This window comes from Rhinichthys klamathensis, unplaced genomic scaffold (genome assembly GCF_029890125.1).
Source record: "Rhinichthys klamathensis goyatoka isolate OS25496 unplaced genomic scaffold, OSU_Roscu_1.1 h1tg000430l_1, whole genome shotgun sequence".
In the NCBI taxonomy this organism is placed as follows: Eukaryota; Metazoa; Chordata; class Actinopteri; order Cypriniformes; family Leuciscidae; genus Rhinichthys; species Rhinichthys klamathensis.
Window position 1 is genome coordinate 1487439 of NW_026606926.1, and position 19372 is coordinate 1506810.

The 19372-nt window shown below is 36.7% G+C and overlaps 1 protein-coding gene across 1 annotated transcript in view; it reads right to left on the bottom strand.

Annotated features, from left to right (window-relative positions):
- Positions 1 to 732: 732 nt before the first annotated feature.
- Positions 733 to 19372, bottom strand: part of ube2h (ubiquitin-conjugating enzyme E2H (UBC8 homolog, yeast)) — a 29172-nt gene continuing 10532 nt past the window's right edge. The window contains exons 2-7 of the mRNA XM_056235804.1: positions 9458 to 9534; positions 8515 to 8589; positions 8031 to 8070; positions 6971 to 7023; positions 5576 to 5704; positions 733 to 4184 (exon numbers count right to left, since the gene is read on the bottom strand). Coding sequence (XP_056091779.1) covers positions 4060 to 4184; positions 5576 to 5704; positions 6971 to 7023; positions 8031 to 8070; positions 8515 to 8589; positions 9458 to 9534 — 499 coding nt within the window. The 3' untranslated portion in view covers positions 733 to 4059. The remainder of the gene's footprint in view (positions 4185 to 5575; positions 5705 to 6970; positions 7024 to 8030; positions 8071 to 8514; positions 8590 to 9457; positions 9535 to 19372) is intronic.

Genomic DNA, 19372 nt, shown 5'->3' on the forward strand with positions numbered 1-19372 from the left:
AGCATAGACGAATGGTCAATATGCTCTGGTCAAACTCATTTAAGGCGAGGGACTGACCGTTAGTAAGTTCGTTGTGATATTTTAATTTATTATATATATATATATATATATATATATATATATATATATATATATTATCATGCTATTATCATATTATCATTAGGTGAAACGTTTTAGATTAAAACAAACCGACAAATACAGCAAAACATCATAAAATTCATACAACGGATTTACTTACTGATGTTTGCGCTGTAGCTTTCGCGCCAAATATGATGTAATTTCCTGTGAGAAGACGTAAGGAACGGTCTTTGATCATTAAAGGGATATTACGAAACTCCAACAGGATAGAAACATAAATTTAAGATGTTTTTTTTTTACAGTCTATGAAGAAAATGCATTCAAACTACGTGGCAATTGAAATAAAATGGATAGCAAAACATGCTTATTCGTTTTATTATTTCTTAATATAAATAAATACATTTTATTTTAAGTTCGTAATAAATTTCCATTTTTTGTTATAAGTTAACAAGGACACATCTACTTATATACTTTAAAATTCACTTCATGATCATTTAATTGTGATATTGTCAAACTAATATGATGTTTGTTTGTTTTTTTTGTTTTTTTTAATCGTGAGTTTAACATTTCACCCAATATACATGATGGGGGCACTAAAATGCTCGAATGAAAATGAAAAACACAATGACCCATTTTGAAGAAAGATACAAAGCAGTTTGTACACATATTTAATATTTTATTAAAAAAGAAGTTATTACAGTTTACTGTACACAGCTATTTAAGAGATTATAATCCTATAGATAAAGAGCATTTGTCCTTTGTGACAGGCATGCCCACTTCACAATGCAAAAGAAAAAAAAAGAATGGCAAAAAATAGAGTAAGATTAATGGTTAAGGAAATAAAAGGGACAAATTACCATAATACCTGGGATTTTAAAAAAAAAAGTGTAAAAAAAAAAAAAACAGTGTATTTTCTTTTTTAAGTCAGCGTATCACACACTAGGAACTAGATACAGATACTAATTAAAAAATAAATCCATGCTGTGTGCCCACATAAGCCCCATGTCTGAGCACCCTCTTGAAGCACAGGTATAAGGGACTAAAGGAGTGGACAGCCAGGACTCAATTAGACTGGACTCTACACCGGACGCATGCAAAGTGCACTGGAAAGCTCGTCATCAACACAATTGCAAGAGACGCGATGCCATTGGCCGAGAGGGCCAGCAGGGGGAGCCTCTGAGGCCATGGCAGCAGCCGGAAGACACATCTCTTCTTCCTTTCTCTCTCGCTCTCTCTCTCTTAGGCAAACAAACAGCTGGAGACCACGCCATTAATAACTGCTATCCCCTGAATGTGTACGTGTGCAATGTTTGTGCGTGTGTGTAAGCACTGGGGGCTTATGAGTGCAAAACACAAAGGACACACTGTAATTATTTATTCCACCCCACCCACTAAACAACTTAAAAATAAAAAATAAATAAAAACTCCCTTCAATCCCACAGACCTTTTCAGCACATATTACCTGCTCAGATGGATGCCTCTGTTATTGACATGAGGGAAAAAATAGGAATCCAAAAATTAGTAAATAAATTCACAAAAAAATGGTATAATTTCTAATTATATTGGAAGCACGCTTATACATTTGTTTATTTGATATTCTCAAATTCTTTAGTCATTTTACTCTTTGACATGACATTTGTTAAAAACAAAGGAAAAATATATGTTTTTAAACTAAATCTCCACATGTTGCCTCTCATATTGGATCAAAAATGAAGCAGAAATGAAATAGAGAAGCTGAGTCTTTTGTGTTTGTCAGGGTGCGTGTTGCTTGGCATGGCAAAATGTTTACCAAGGCAACCAAACCACAACGAGAAGCATTTTCTTCCATACATGTCTAAAAGATGTGAAACAAAGGCCTGTCTAAACATATGCTGTCTCTCTCCTTGCGACCATCATAACTTCCTCTTAATACAATACTGCATATAAGTGATGTTTTTCTTCTTTTTCTTGAAAATATGAACCCCCAATAACTGATTTAGACTCAAAAATGTTCAACTGAGACTTTTCCTCTTTTTTTTCCTATTGCACAATTTGGCCAATTCTTGACTTGGGCTAAAACAAGGTCAAATGCTTTGCCCATAAAGCATTGATTTAATTCAAAATGAAAAACAGGAGAGAACGTAAAAAAGGCATGGGATAAAAATAAGCAGCTCTGAATCGTTCACGCGAGCTGAACTAAACTGAAACACCTCCCCTAATGCCATTCCGCTGGGGTCGGCGTCTGTTTTGTAACGTTGTACGCTTCACTTCAACCCCGTTTCGTTTACATTTTGGACGATGAATGAATCTGCAAGTGCATTCAGAATGCGAGATTTGTGAGAATACTGCAAAACACACACACACACACACACACAAACTAAATCTGGTTCTTCATGTTACCAACATGCCACTGATGATATCTGCAGATGTTGAAATTCAAAAGCTCTTTATACAGAAGATATCTGCCCGTTTCCACACCGTAGCGGCCAAACCCCACCTCAGCATTAGTAAATGTTACTCGGCCTTCTCCTAAAACCACAAGTAGTTCCGAGGCAGATCTTACCAAATGGGATCCTTCGAATAATATCTGTATTCGGACAAGCAGGTTACGAAACCTAAATCCATATGAACAACTATTTTTGATTTCACCACCCAGTAAAACTAACTAGATCTACATGAGGTCAAACAACAGCTATCATAGTTATGCACAAGCAATAGGAAAAGATGATGAACTCTACAAATGTTAGTAAAAGTCTTTTTTTTGTCTCTTTTCTCTTGAAGGTTTCTTCTAGGCTAGACCAACAAAGTCCTACACGACTCCACTTCCGCATCATACAACAAATGTACAAAAAAGATGCTCGTAAATAGGGAGAGGGTGCGAGACAGAAAGAGGAAAAAGACAAAACACTCTGTGCATACAATGTTGGTACAAAATAAAAGATTGTGCTCCGTAAAGCAGGACAGTCACTTTCCTGGTCGTTTAGTGAAGGTCACTGTGGAAGGTCACACAGTGTAGAGCCACGTTTTGTGGGTGTGGGACTTCCACAACGAGGAAACAAAAGCCAGAAACATCGAGCTAGTGGAAAAGTTGAGCTTCGGTGTGCTAGCCTCTACATCTACATCCTCTTTAAAAAGACGCTCGAGGAACTTAAAGGGAGTCGTATTGATATTTTCCGCCGTAGACGCTGTATCGTGGGCTTGATTGGTGAGCAGAATGTGTGTGACGTTCTGTAAAATCCTGATGATTGCTTTAACGTACAGCGTGGAAACTTCCCCTCAAGGTGAGAGCCAAATAAAAAGGAGAAAGGAGAAATTCCTCTCTTGAGCGTTTCTATCTTAAAACAGCTGTTTAAAGAGAAAACAAACAAACGAAAGAAGAAGAAAAAAAACAGGACAACCAGGGAAGCAACGATAATTCAAAATGACTTGCGCTGGATTGATCAAAGCGCTGAGGTGGAGGGGAGTAATGAGGCAAAACGTGTCCGATCCAACTGCCACAGCTCCACCTGAAGACCGTCCTTGCAAAAGGTCTAAGCTGAGGGGATTCATATATCAGAGCATCACGGACACAACTCTCAGTACGTTAGTAACATCACAAGGGCACCCCCGGTTAAATACGGCCTCTGTCCCGTCGGTCTGCATCGGAAAAGGTGGATTAGGGAGGCGATGACATGCATTCCAGCTACGCAGCTACCAACGTGGAATCAACACTACAAGCCTTTCTTTTGTTGGGGTGTCGGAGAGAGCGAGTGAGAGAGTGAAAGGGAGAAAAAAAAAGGGGGGGGGGGGGAAAACAACCACCAAGAAGTAGAGATAGAACACCTAGAGAGTGTGCCGTATTCATCGTCAACGCTAGATATCCATAAAAATCCTGGTTTAGTAATAATAACGATAAAAAAAAAAAAAATCACCTTGTTTAAATATGAATCTTTTATAGTCTGCTTCGCATGGTTAGGAAATAATATAGTCTCTGTGGTAAAGGGGAGAAACTGTCGCCCTTAACTACAACTCCATGTCCTGAGCTTCGTCCTCTGAAAAGTCAGACATGGAGCTTTCTGAAGAGGAGTCGCCCGCTCCTTCCTCCTGCTCCTTCAGAGCCTCCTCTGTTGCATATTTCTGGATGTATTCTGAAGAGAAACAGCGAGACAGAAAGAGATAGATGGGAAAAAGACAGAAAGCAAATAATTATATCACTACAAAAAATATATATAAATTTATTAAAATAATGAAGTTTTATCACACTGTTGTATCACTAAATTAACAAATATATACCTATATTCACACTATTGTTCAAAGGATTTTTTTCAAATGTTTTTGAAAAAGCCTCAGCCTCTTATGTTCACAAAGGCAGCATTTATTTGATCAAAAATACAGTAAAAACTGTGAAATTGAGAAATATTATTACAATTTGAAAGAACTGTTTTCTATTTTAAAATATTTTAAAATGTCATTTATTCCTGAGGGCAAAGCTGAATTTTCAGCATTATTACTTCAGTCTTCAGTGATTTGATGCTCAAGAAACATTTCTTATTATCAATATTAAAAACTGTTATGCTGCTTAAGTTTTTTGTGAAAACCATGATACATTTTTTTTCAAGCTTCTTAATGAATATAAAGTTCAAAAGAACAGCCTTTATTTCAAATAGACATCTTTTGTAACACTATAAATAAAAGTCTTTACTGTCACTTTTGATCAATTTATTGTGTCCTTCCTGAATAAAAGTAATGGTTTCTTTTTAGAAAATCTAACTGACATTAAAAAAATTGAACTGTAGTGAATTTTTACCGAAACATTTTACTATATAAAAATAAAGACAAGAAAAGGGTCATGATACCAACATTCATGCTTTTGGAAACTCAATTTGCCTAATGAAAAAGCATTTAAAAATTACAATATATCCACAAATTTGCTTAGAAATACATAATGGTAAAGACAGTAATTTGGCTTTTTAAATTCAAGAAGACTTAACTTTTGCAAGAAAAAGATATACGACTGGCCAAGAGTGATGTCCAGAGGAGAAATTTGGTTTTAATGAACCTACAAATTCGATTAAACCATCAAAATATGAGGACAATACTTTATGTATTTTTTAAATATCTTAAATATGAGGGAAGAACAAAACACTTAACTTGGTTAATTTATTTATCTGACAAAATTATTTGGCAAACAACATCTACAGGTTTTATTTTACTATTGAAAAAAAATGCATAGAGAAACAAAAAGCTCAAATGCAAAAGCGTACAATGGCTACAACATAATCAGTTGTTATTATTTCGTTGGTTCTCTCTTGTTTTGCATGTGTTCATAATGTCTTTGTATGACAGCTAGGTCAAAAATGATGTCTGCAATTTGGCATGTTTCATTATGATCACATGTACCTTACGCACACACATTTTTCAGAGCAGAAGACATTGTAAAGTGGTGATGTGAAACATGGTGACAGATATAAAACCAGAGGCCAGATGGAGGTTAAACCAAGAGAACACCAAGTCAAACGAGAGCAACTCTCCAAATCACCTTTGATTTTTTGTTTGTAGTCCTCTGGCCGGTGCAAGTACATGGCTGCCGCATCCCCGTTCAGAGGGTCAATGGGGTTCGGGTAGGCCAGTAACTGTGGCAAGAACGACTCGAAGATATTGGTGAGATCTGTGAGGAAAGAGAAAGACAGGAAGTAGAGCCTTTAATACAGGAGCAGAGCAAAAGTCTTATGTTATGAGCCCAACATGCAGCACAAAATGGAGGATTTGTGGTGAGTGACATGATTATGGCCTAATCTCCCTTTCAGTGTGGGGGCTGTAGACATAGATCTCTCTCTCTCTTTCTCTCTCTCTTTCTGTCCTTCTCTTTTCTCTCATAGACAGTACTGTACGTTCTAGCTGTCACTATTATACAAACACAAAGTGGACAATGACATAAAGCAGCTGAGTATATATATAAACCAAATACGGGATAATGTACAGTCAGCGGGTCATTATCACAAAATAAAGTTCTGGTGATCAAGGGGCGGTTATTACTTAGTTCAAAGTAATTACTTAGTTCAAGGGGCGGTTATAAATTTGAGTTTGAATTATTTTGCAGAAAAAAAGAGAACCGCAAAGTGATCCTTTACAAACAGACTTAATAAATAAAATTATATCAGACTTTCTATAGTATACATAAAATAAATAATAGATTTTAGTTTGTGTAAATTTAAATTGTGTAAAAATGTAGGTGGACAATATATGGGGGGGGAAGGGGTTTTTGGGGGCTAGACAGAAGAGCAATTCATTTAATAAATAAATAAATAAAATATATGAATAACAGACTTTCTATAGTATCTACTGTACAAAGTAGCGAATCAATGAAGCAGTTAATTGAGAAATATTGGAAGTCTACATGCCACTGTTTTAATTAAACTTGTTCATATTTTTGGAATAAAGCAGTGTGTTAAATATTATGTTTGTTGTGCTGTTGAATTGAATCATAAAACATGACCACTCTATATGTCAACACTATCTGAACACAGAATGCAGAACATCAGAATCAAGTATTACAAAATAATATCTTCAACACTAGGATGCAAACAACTGAACTACACTTGTATTGAATGAAAATAACAATTGTTCTAAATTTGTGACTTTCTATTATTATAAAGACAAAAATGGAGTGACAGCTGCAAAAAGACAGACAATGGTGCTGTGAATGATTGCTGGTGGGAATGGGCCATTTAAGAGTGGTTGTTAGGTGAGCTGATGCTGTTTTCTGACCTTGCAGGTATTAGCTTATTCAGAGAGGTTAAGAGGATTACTGTGCACCACGGTCCTGTCTAAGGGGCCGAGACTTTATTCTACTCCTCAGGCAGCATCAATGCAAGCTATGGCTTTTCCTGAGCATTTATTCTCAATATACATGATCGAGATCGCATATACATACCATAAAGAGCTGTCCATGTCTGGTTGATCACATCTAAACACACGGTCCCTGACCTGGACAAAGAATAACAGTCTTGGCATTAGAGTAGGGGTGATGACCTCAATTAATATCATTATACTGTGATCTAGTCAAGTCACCTTCATTTAAATAGTGCTTTATACAATACAGACTGTTTCAAAGCAGCGTTACTGTGATAACAGGAAAATGACATTGACACCCCATCACATTGTTTACTTCCACTTCTCCATTCCAGAACAGTGTTACCCAATACATTTTGCAGGTAGGAAAAGTTCTCTCTTCACTCTGAGATCAGTATGATATGAACAGCATTTTTCATATCGCTCTTTTATTTTAATGTCTATTCACACCAAATCACCCAGAATGAAAAAAAGAACATTTATTGCTGAAAACCAGTGCTGTTATTAACTAAAACTAAAAAGAAAATTGTTTTCGGTATATTAGATGGAATGCCTTGGCTATGAAATAAGTTTAGAAAATTATTACAACTAAAACAGAAATAAAAATAAAATAAAGCTATATAAAATACATTTTTTAAAAGAATAAAATTGACAAAAGCACATAACAGAATTACTGAAACTTAAATGAAAACTGAAAATATTAAAATAAATGCTAATTAAAAAAAATACTGCTGAAAAGAAAGAGTTTGCTATTGTTGATGTCAAACATTGCATGACTTTTAGAGTTAAAATAAATATCTGAGGGCTAAAAAGGAGGATTTAAGAAAATACATTGTTCACAAAACTATTGTATTGCTTTGAAAGAGTGTGTCTTTTATAACACTTTTGGTCCTTTTTTGGAGCTTTTCTGCACCCGATCTCCTGATGACGTTTTGAATATATGGAGAAAAGCAGTGCGAACATTCTTCAAAATATCTTTTGTGTTTCACATCAGTAACAAAAAAAATCATAGTTTTAGAATGACATGAGGGTGAGTAAATGATAACAGATGTACATTTTTGGGTGAACTATCCTTTTAAGAAAATAACTTTTTGCTCAAAGCAAACCAGAAGGCAATTCAGACTCAGAATAAAGAGACTTACGCTTCATCGATGTTCGGATGAAAAATCTTATTCATAAATCCTGCAGAGGGATGGAAGAAGAAAGATGAAATGAGATCATAGATAGAAATAACAGCATTTGATTGCATAGGTTTCCTACTTTTTAAAACTAATTAAATAGCATAAATAAGTGTTTTGCTTTATATTATTTATGACTATTTCCTCGATTCAAATTACTGTATTAAATATTCATTAAATAAATAATTAAATAAATATTATTCAAATAAAAATTATTTGTGTGCTTAATTGTCATGAAAATTGTCATAAATATAAAAAATCCTAATGGTCTTAAAATGGTATTAGATACAAATAACAACATTTGACTGCACAACACTGGCTGTTCCTAACCTTTCTCCTACCACACCATCTTTACAGACATTTAAATATGACACCACATAAAAATGGCTTTTGAAGAACACTCAGCTGATAATGGCTCTTTTGGGATACATGTATAGTAATACTGTACCTATAGAGGGAGATTTGAAGGGGTATTTGTCTGGAAGATCTACTCGCACCTTCCATACACCCCCTTCATACGGTGCTGGCAGGAAAAACACAAAGAGACACATGACTATTCAAGAAACAATTCACATCTCCTCAAGCTTGTAACACAGGCTTTGAAAAGACAAGCAGTTATGCACACTCTAAATGACTAAGCGTAGAGCTCTTTGTATTCAAAAGTGACGCTGTGTGGGTGTAACTAATTCTTAATTAGATAATTATGAATTGTATGTGTAATGACACACGTGTGGGTGTGTACATGTGGACAGGGAAGCTGTGCTGTTGGCCTCGTGTGATATGGGGTATGGTGCAACGTGTGCTCACTCCAAGAATAGCCTTCTGCAATCTGACCCTTGTGGCCACAGGCTCAAACTCCAAAAGGTAAAGCCTAGCCGCAGAGGTCACGGATAAGACCTGCTCCGACCTCTCAAGTGGAGAGAGGGAGGAAAGATGATCATTTAACAGAAGATGATATGATAATTAAAAAGGGTCCCGAGATGTTTTCTGAGTAAGTCCCAAACCAAAAGTTGTGTAAGATAGGCATGTTTAAATATGCAAAAAAGTGGCATCATTGCTTCACGTGATAGCTAGGTGAAGAAATCGAACAAGGCCATGTCTGGGTCATATTTCGCTCCAAAAAGAAATAAGAAACAAATTACTGTAATGATTCAGAATCAATTAGAAGCCTTTGATTTTTGTGTTAAAAACAAGAAAATCATGAAAAAGCTTTTTCATAAAGGAATTTTTAAACACACACACTATTATTTGTCATGAAAAATATGTCATAAATGTAAAAAAAATCTTATGGTCTTAAAATGGGCTTTTTTCATTTGATTTTTGGGGTGAAATTTGAGCTGGAAATGTTTTCATAAAGAACATATATGTAAACAATTTAAAAACAGACTTACTTCCTTGTGGTCCATAAAACTTCACTACAAATTCGTTGAGTCCACTCAGGATTGTGACTTCATGTTTACTCTCAATGCTAAATGAAATCTGTTAAGGCAAATTCAAGAGCTTTGATACTAACTGTAAGCATTTCACAAAAGCAGTCAAGCAATATCATTCACAATTCATTTATAGAAAATACTTAATAAAAATAGCACATGGGAAAATGTTGAATGAAATTTAATCAGGATGACATAAGACAGACTCATCATCCAAATTAAATTAACCTCAAGTGAAAAGAAAATGCAACTGGAAAGAGGCACTAAAATGACCTTTCAACGTACAAAAAGAGCACATTCACACCAACAGATCAATCTCACAAACCACGTTTCTCACTTAGCCTTTATTCTCTGACCATCAATAGGTTCAGCTCAGCAGATCGGATAGCAAAAACACAATCCGTGGGTCTGACCCACACGACTCTGACTGATGCACAGGGCATCAGGGCAACTCGATACCACACTCCCCTCATTAGCTATGGTTGTCAGACTGTCACTTCTCATATTGACGGCACAGAGAGAAGCAGTCAGACCCTCGCTGAGCAAGACAATGCATGCTCACCACCACACCAAGACCATGACGGAGACCCGACGCTCTCAAAAACGTACACACAGTCTGCCACCTCGGCTTGAGCACAACACGCACCCAAAACACAGTTCTCAAGCAGACTTTGCCATTGTCATTGTTCGTAATTTCATGATGCTATCATGCGTGTCAACTGTCAGCTGTTGTGTAGGCTGCACTGTGACTCAAACCATACACTCACGCTGCCCAGACTGGCTCATGAAGGCAAACATGTTTACGCTCTGTTAGAACCGTGATGTGTCCTGTGACTTGTGTGAGAGTTTAACCAGTTGAGTGCTTGTCTCAAATGATGATTCTCTGCTCTACTGGGAAACAGAGCTGTCAACTTCAAGTGGTCGCCTTAAAACATCTGGTGCAAAAGACCGTGTGGCTCCCGGGAGAGGTGTGGAAGCTGCTCTCTTTACGATTTTCACTCATTGTGGCTTTTTGATGCGGAAATCTCAAGTTGCATGAACCGAATGACTGTAATTACGCAGAGATTTATCCCCAAAAATCCAACATTGTGGACAATTATATCTTCTTGTATACAACAAAAGGGTCAAGAATCATTTTTAATATTCAATCATTTAAAAACACTCTGGGGGGGGGGGGATTAATTTAAAAACAAAGAAGCAGAACTGAAGATCTATTAATGAATGGGTGGTGCTATAATAAGGAAAATTAGCAGCATTCACTTTAAAAAATTTTTTTTTTAAATTATAGAAGAAAAATGATCAATTAAAAACAAAAATGTCATTTAAACACATGTTTAAATTGATATTTAAAGACAATCAAAATTGACCGAAAAAAATGACAGAATGAGGAAATAATGACAAATTTCATTTTGGGTGAACTATCTACTTATGTTTAAAAACAGTAAAACGCAACACTAAAATAATAAATTAAAAAATTAAATTATTTAACATTCCAATGACTTTTTTTTTACTACATCTACAAATATTTAACTATAAATAAATAAAAATATATATAAGTTGAATTTATGATAGTCATTTTTGTTGCTATTAAATTTAAAATATGTATTTTTTTGTGGATTTGAAAAGTAATTTATGTACGTATTTTATTATTTGTAATATACATTAATAATAATAATTTATTTTTTTCAATAAATAAACAATTAAATCCATTTTTTAATGGCACTCCTAGTCCTTCAAAGTGATACAAGGGAAACAGATTGAGACAGGGTGAGCGTGACAGAGGCGGATAGTATTTACTGTTTTAGGACACCAGCTGGCTTCTTCATCAGTTGTAGCTGTAAGCAGCTGTGGTCACCAAGGGGTTAAACATCATGGGTTTATTTTAGGCAGTGAAGTATCTGCAGAGGCTGAGAGAATAGAGGAAACACCAAGGAAGAGTGTGATACTGCACAATGTTTTCACTCACTGATTCAATTCTGAAGAATGTAGCACCATTATTAGCTGCTTATTCCCAATGACCACAGAGACTCGGAACAAACACCATCCTGAAGATCGGACTGATGACTCATGGGGAACAAGCTCCATTTTGCACATGCCTTTTTCTTTAACACATGAAATCACAATCCGTTCAGGAAGGAATGCTGCTGTCTTGTGAGATAAAAGAGAAAGGGGCGAGTGCGTGTATGTATGTGTAGCTTCAGAAGATCTGTTAAAGAATCTGTGCCCATCGCTGTGATCACGAGTCCTCCAGTGGAGAAGAACCACGCTGAGCTGTCTGGCTGTGCCCAATGACATGTGGGACTAGTTTTTGCCTGTATATTAAGCCTCTTTTGGATGGACACAAAAGCAATTGCTCATGCATGTACAGGCATACACACACACACACACACACACACACTCACACTCTAAATACTGAAGCCTGGAGGCTGCAGGGCTTCTCTATTCCTCATGCCTTTGAGGCAGTTTTGATGCAGGTTTCCCCTCATCTTAAAGACGACACAAGAAGAGATGGATTCATACTAGCATGGGAAGAAAATTACAGATAATTTTCCTCTCCACCTTCGGCAGAACTGAAAGCACGTGTTTCTCCTCTGAAGCATCGGTGACACAGATTTAAAATAGATCGCTATTAATTTCCATTAATCCTGTACACATTAAGGAAATAGTTCTGTCATTATCCACTCATTGTCAAGTCATTCCATTTTTTTTGTCACTGTAGAACCCAAAAGGAGATATTCAGCAGATTGTCCAAGCTGCCCTTTTCCCTACAAATACAAAAAATCCATAACAGTGGTCCACAGGATTCAGGTGTTATAATAGTCTTTTGAAGCAGCTTTGATTAAGGAACAAATAAAGATTTCTCATTGTTCACCACAAATTTCACTATCAAATTTTGTGTGTACTTCCACATTCAAATGACGCAAAAAAAAAAAAAAAAAAACCAAAAAAACAATGGTTCTTGGGTGTTAAAACTGATCGTAACTTAAATGTCTGTTCAACTCCAGCTGGCTCAACTCCAGCCGGCTGCTGACAAAGCAACACAAACGTGTTCTCTTCTCAAAAGACACTGCCTTGACACCCACCTGTTTTCCTCCATCTCACCACTCCCTCCCCCTTCAATGGATTTGTATGGATGGATTAAGCCATAATCTACAGGAGACCCTTGGGCCAATGTTCCTTTATGCACATGTTTAATCTACTCACACACTCAAAAGACTGATCAATAACCTCACTCAGAAATATCTGATACATTTAAGGAACAAGAGAGAGCGCCAATCGGATTAGCGTTCATGTATGTTGAAACAACACGTGCTTAGACATGGATTACTACCAGCTGTTGTGGTTGGTTACACAATGCCGTCTTATGCACAGATGATTACGAGTGTTTATAAACCTGTGTGAACGAACAGGTCCAGACAAGCATGTTTATGGTTATATGATCTTATAGAGAAACTGTCTTGTTCTGCTTTGCCCTTTGGGTTAAAAAAAAGAGCATTTTGATAAATGGTCATAACACATGTGGGAGAAAACCATTGGTGTTTCACCTTCTTTAAGAAGTCTGTTATGAGAAAAGAACGTCCTAGCCTGGACAGACAAAATAAGGGATAATCCCAGCAAGGAATTTATGCTCAAATAAACACTTTTTTATATATGCAGTAAGAGCTATTTTGGTAATTTTGTCAGCACTTTGGTAAGTCCAGCTGCAATATTTTTTACATAGTTTTATGTAGAGCATCAGACAGCATTTGTACAGACAGTCACTGTAAATGTTTCACTGTTTATATATGAAGTTCAAAATGAGCATCAAAATGGGGAAGAAAGGTGATTTAACTAACTTTAAACGTAGCATGGTTGTTGGTCCCAGGCGGTCTGGTCTGAGTATTTCAGAAACTACTGATCTACTAGGGTTTACAGAGAATGGTCCGAAAAAGAGAAAATATCCACTGAGCGGCAGTTCTGTGGGCGAAAATGCCTTGTTGATGCCAGAGGTCAGAGGAGAATGGCCAGATAACAAAAATAACCACTCGTTACGACCGAGGTATGCAGAAGACCATCTCTGAACGCACAACACGTCGATCTTTGAAGCAAACGAGCTAAAGCAGCATAAGAAGGTGCCACTACTGTCAGCTAAAAACAGGGAACTGACGCTACAATTCACACTGACTTACCAAAATTGGACAATAGAAGATTGGAAAAATGTTGTCTGGTCTAATGAGTCTCAATTTCTGCTGCAACATTCAAATGGTAGGGTCAGAATTTGGTGTAAACAAGATGAAAGCATGGATCCATCCTGCCTTTTATCAATGGTGGTGGTGTAATGGTTTCTGGGATATTTTCTTGGCACACTTTGGGCCCCTTAGTACCATTTGAGCATCATTAAAACACCACAGTCTACCTGAGAATGTTTCTGACCATGTCTATCCCTGTGTGACCACAGTGTACAAATCTTCTAAAGGCTACTTTCAGCGACATGTCACAAAGCTCTAATCATCTCAAACTGGTTTCTTGAACACGACAATGAGTTCACTGTACTCAAATGGCCTCCAAAGTCACCAAATCTCAATCCAATAGAGCACATTTGTGATGTTTATGAATGTTCAGTCGACAAATCTGCAGCAACTGCATGATTCGATCATGTCAATATATGGACCAAAATCTCTGAGGAATGTTTACAGCACCTTGTTAAATCTATGCCATGAATAATTAAGGCAAAACACGGTACTAGCAAAGTGTACCTAATAAAGTGGCTGGTGAGTGTATGATTATATATATATATATAAACAAGTATAATAAATATAATTTGAAACTATTTTTAATTTTTAAGTTATTTTTTATTATAAACTTTTTCTCTTGTAGGTCCATTTCTTTGTGCAATTTACAAGAATGAAGATCGCAGACTGCCAGGAACCTAAATCAGATCAAAATTGAAACAGGTATGCAGGTTGACATACAGGTAAAGTGTGTTCTCAGTCTTTTTATTAGTACCAGTGAAGTCAGCGGCCACCGTGCTGAATCACAGCATGAGTCACAGGGAACAATTACAATTAAATCTGTCTCTTGTGCAAAAGACACAAACACAATAGCCAGGTTTGCCCCTCCTGTTCATTCTGGATTGCCAAGGATGATAACAGCAGGCAGACATCAACTGCCAAGGCACAACAGCGTAGCAGCATGTTTTTTTTTCCTGAGACGCATTCATTCATCATTATAGACAAACACAGAAAGGAGGGAATCTTGTTCTCTGACACCTAATGCTAACGGCTGGCCTTGAGGCGCAGACAAAATATTTACCCACTGCCAACAGGGTGGAAAACACGTCTGCTTGTTAGGGCAACATTACTTACAGATGATTAAAGACAATACATCACCATTCTACCGCAGGCCAGTACAGTTAATGTAAGAGCGTCTGTGTAAGAGCTTTGTGGTCTAAAATATTTATGTTTATGCCAAGGGCTCCGGACATTCTGTCCGAAGCATTTCTATTTTGTAAACCACTCAGTCAACTAACAGGGTCTCAAATCTACTAGTGTTGGACGGACAAAAACAAAACAATTGGAGCTTGTGTTGCAACATCTACAAAACAATAGACACGTAAGGTGTAATTGAGCTCTAAAGTGACCACCCGAGCTCCAAGCACAAATTAACAACTTTAGCCAGATTTTTTAATTTTCTGAAGAAAAAGTAAGTGGTGGTTGAATGCAAAACTCAGCAACACATTAGTAGAGTGTTGTTAGGGTGGTTGCTAAGGTGTTGCTAGGTTAACAACTTTAGCCAGATTTTTTTAATTTTCTGAAGAAAAAGTAAGTGGTGGTTGAATGCAAAACTCACCAACACATTGCTAGAGTGTTGTTAGGGTGGTTGCTAAGGTGTTGCTAGGTAGTTGAATAAAGAAAATAAGCATTTCTCCACCACTAGTAAGGACGCGTTAAATCTGACAAAGTGGTTTGATAAAGTGAGTTTTGTGAAATGCAAAATCTTAGTACATTTTACTGTCCCATTCATATGGGACAACATAAATATACTGCCCTAACAAAATACCAATTTTCATAATTTTTTACAGTACCAATGAAATTAATACATTTTACTGTTCCAATCATTTTTATATGGGACAATGCACACAGCCGTATTGCGCCAAAATTTCGCATGCTCACAAGAATCTATTGCGTGCTCGTGAGCACGTGAAACTTTCTGGTGAGCACAAGATAAGTTTCGCGTGCATATGTGAAAGTTTCTCGTGCGCACGCGAAAGTCTGTATATTTTTTATTTTTGCAAAGGTCCGTTTAGGGGCTCCGTAAAAATGACTGGATACCAAAACAAAGGTAAATGTGACTGCACCTTTATGGGTTTCCAGAGGCATATACTATCACTAAACTAACAACAGAGCTCACTTGAAGAAAATGATATGAAGAAAAAAATAATAATCTTGACCTATTAACAAAACAAATTTAATTTTTACTTTCAGAACTGTTGCATTCTGACAGATGTGAAAAGGCAGGAAGATTCTCTCTCTCTCTCTCTCTCTCTCTCTCTCTGCAATTCATACACAAGCACACAGTTGGGCAGATGAAAGACAGGAAGTGTGGCAGTTTTTAGTCTGCAAGACTCTAAGAGGAAGTACATGGGTTCACAGATGGAGAAACAGACAAGACGCACCTTGAGGTTTAAGATTCCATTCAACCATCAAGCAAATATGGGTCATGATTTGCATCAGGTCAAACAGGGTTAAAAAGACAGACGTCAAACCTGAAAGGAAGCCATCTATGGCCATTGCCAGTACCCCTAAAACAACATCCTATCCTAGTGTAACCTCACACCCTCCACCAGCTGCCTGGCTCAATGAAACTCTGTGTAAGTCTGCTCTGTTCTGGGCTGAAGTTATGCTGTGTGCAGCTAACCTCTGGAGACACATGCATGAATGTTTAACCATTTTTCTCGAATCTGGTTAGATTTTAAAAAGAGACTGGGTGAATTAGTGAGAACTATGCATTATTACAGTGACTGTGTAACAGTCTGGGCACAGTAAATGGACCCCACTCAAAAATCTCCCTTCCCTTTTCCTAGCTCTCTCCACTAGGGCTCTATTTTATTCCTAATTAACCACCTCTCATTTGATCAGCAGGAACATGAGATAGTCTTCATCTCTCCTGGACATCTGCTGTACTCTAGACTAAAGCTGGGCAAAAATGTATTATATATTCATGGTGATTTGGCTGATGATATGAAATGAAGTAACATTGTCAAAATCTCAATGATTTTAAGTATTAATAGCTCCTTGGCCATTGCATTTTCTAAAGACTGTCATTAGTAAAAGTCTTTCCTTGTCTTCTGGCTTTTTAGTTCAAACTGATAGTTTCAATGATTTAAAATTGTTCACAGATATCCATGTGTTTTAAAAGGTAGGGTATGCAATGTTTTTAATTCACTCTTTTTGTTATACTGGTTGAAACTTCACATCCTGATAGCAATCAAGAATAGAAGTGTGCTAAATATAAAAAAAAATGTACATACACACTGCCCGGCCAAAAAAAAGGTAGTTTGTATTTAAATAGGCAAATGCTAAAGAGTCTATGATTGGATCATTATTGCAGTGATTATTATGTTTCTAGCATGTTATATGTTTGGCAACAGTTCTTCTAATCCTAATTGATGGAGTGTGTAGCTTTTAATTTTTATAAACAACCATGTAGGAAGACACATCAAGACCATATTCCAGTATGACAATGTCAAGATTCATCATGCTCAAATTGTGAAAGAACGATTGGGAGGGAGCATGAAGAATCATTTTCACACATGAATTGGCACCTCTGAGTCCAGACCTTAAATTCATTGAAAGTCTTTGGGGTGTGCAGGAGGAGACTTTACAGAGTGCTTGACTTCTTGCAATGTCACTACAAGATCTTGTCCAAAAATTGATGCACCTCTTGATTGAAATAAATGTTGTGATGTTATTTTCATCAAGAGGTGCATCAATTTTTTGTCAAGATCTTGTAGTGACATTGCAAGAGTCAAGCACTCTGTAGCAGAAATTGGTCTCAGGACCTCATTACCTACCTGCCTATCAAGGTATGTATTTGCATACCTCCGCACACCCCACTCGCGCAGACATCACACGTCATCAGCGCGTTCCATGAAGCTATAAAGAGTTGTAGACAGACAGTCATAGCGCACCACAAACAAACAGCAGCCCCATTTCACAGTTCCTCCTGAACCAAAACAACGAGCTTATGCTGCGTTCGCTGCCGTGATTAAGGGATCATGACGTTCTACTTGGAGTGTAGATAAATTCATTGAAAAAAATATACATATTCTTTCCTGTTTACATTTAGAGAAAAACAATTAAACAAATTATTATAAAAACAAATTTTAACAGTATCTTAGTTCTTACATTAAGCATTTTAAATATATATGGGAACAATGGCGTGGTTAAAAAAAAATCTTCATGCCATTAGAGCAAATATATAGGAAATATCAAACATGTATTGAATAATGTAAAAACATTGAGAACATCTAGATAAATGCCAGAACAGAAACACCACACTGCTGTGACACGGCATCTGCTATCAGTGAGGCATTATACCACATCAGAGATCATACACAAGCACCTACTAGAGAAAACCCCTATACTTAATTATGTAGGACTGATCTAGATGCATGCACTGTACTGATCAACTCCAGATATGTCTGTTTGCATTATGTCTCATAAAGAGCTAGTCATCTGTAGCCATCTTTAGTAGAGGAATGTTGAATAAACATTATTACACCTTGTATTTTCGTTGCCAACGTAGACGTTACAAACATTATGCGCTGTGCCAGCATGTCCCATAAGTGTGCATTTGTTGATTTGAAAGCGAGCAGCAGCTGTCTGGTAATATGTGTGTTTAGATATGAGAGCGAATGAGTGGGTGGGGTGGGGTGGGGGATGGATCTAGCACTACCAGTCATCTACAGTAAAGCACAACCCGGAGACTGCTTAGCTTTAAAGTTAGCAATCTCGTCCAAACCATCTCTCATAGTGTTATCTAATAACAGCTGTGTTTCAGATTGGGACCCATTTAATAATTAAAAAAAATAGAGTCATAAAGAATTTGTTTTTAAAAAATAAAATAAAACCAAGAACAATGACCAAAATATAGCCAATTATTAGTGATTGAGTGATATCTTAAAGAAAAGCATGCCTTTTATAAAGTCAATATATATGATAATATTCATATAATTAATACTTAATTTGAAATGTATTTATGATAATTAATTTGAAAATTACACATTTATAAAAAAAAAAAATTATAAAAAAAAAAAAAAATTGTTTGGAGCATGGAGACAACCAATAACGGACACATGTATCCTACATTGTCCAGTTATTCTGTTTACTTGGAGCGGTGTGGAAGTGTTGACCATCACTGCTGGGTCAGAGTCCAGCTGACCTCTGGTATTGCCGAAGTGGATCCTGACCTTAAACGCTGCATGCCATGCCCTCTAAATAAGGGAAGCAGTAGTGCTCAGGGCAGCGACATACGTGTGTGCCATTTCACAGAGACACGCAAAGACCTGGAGTTTAAAGCCTGAACTGAACATAATAATGCTTTCTGTTAGCCGTATTGGAGTACAAAGTGCTAGATGCGGTATAGTATACAGCCTGAACATATCAAGGATTTGGAGTCAAGTAAATTGCACTTATGCCCCTTTGGCTACAAAACGTACACAATAGAATTGATTACCTATGCCAAGGGGTGGGTGATATGACCAAAATCTTATATCACAATAGGAGTAATTGTATTACATGATGACAATATATATCATTCACAATATTGTTATTTTTGCTTTAAATAAGGTTATGATATCAAAAAATGTTGAAATTTCCTAATTCTTATCACCAT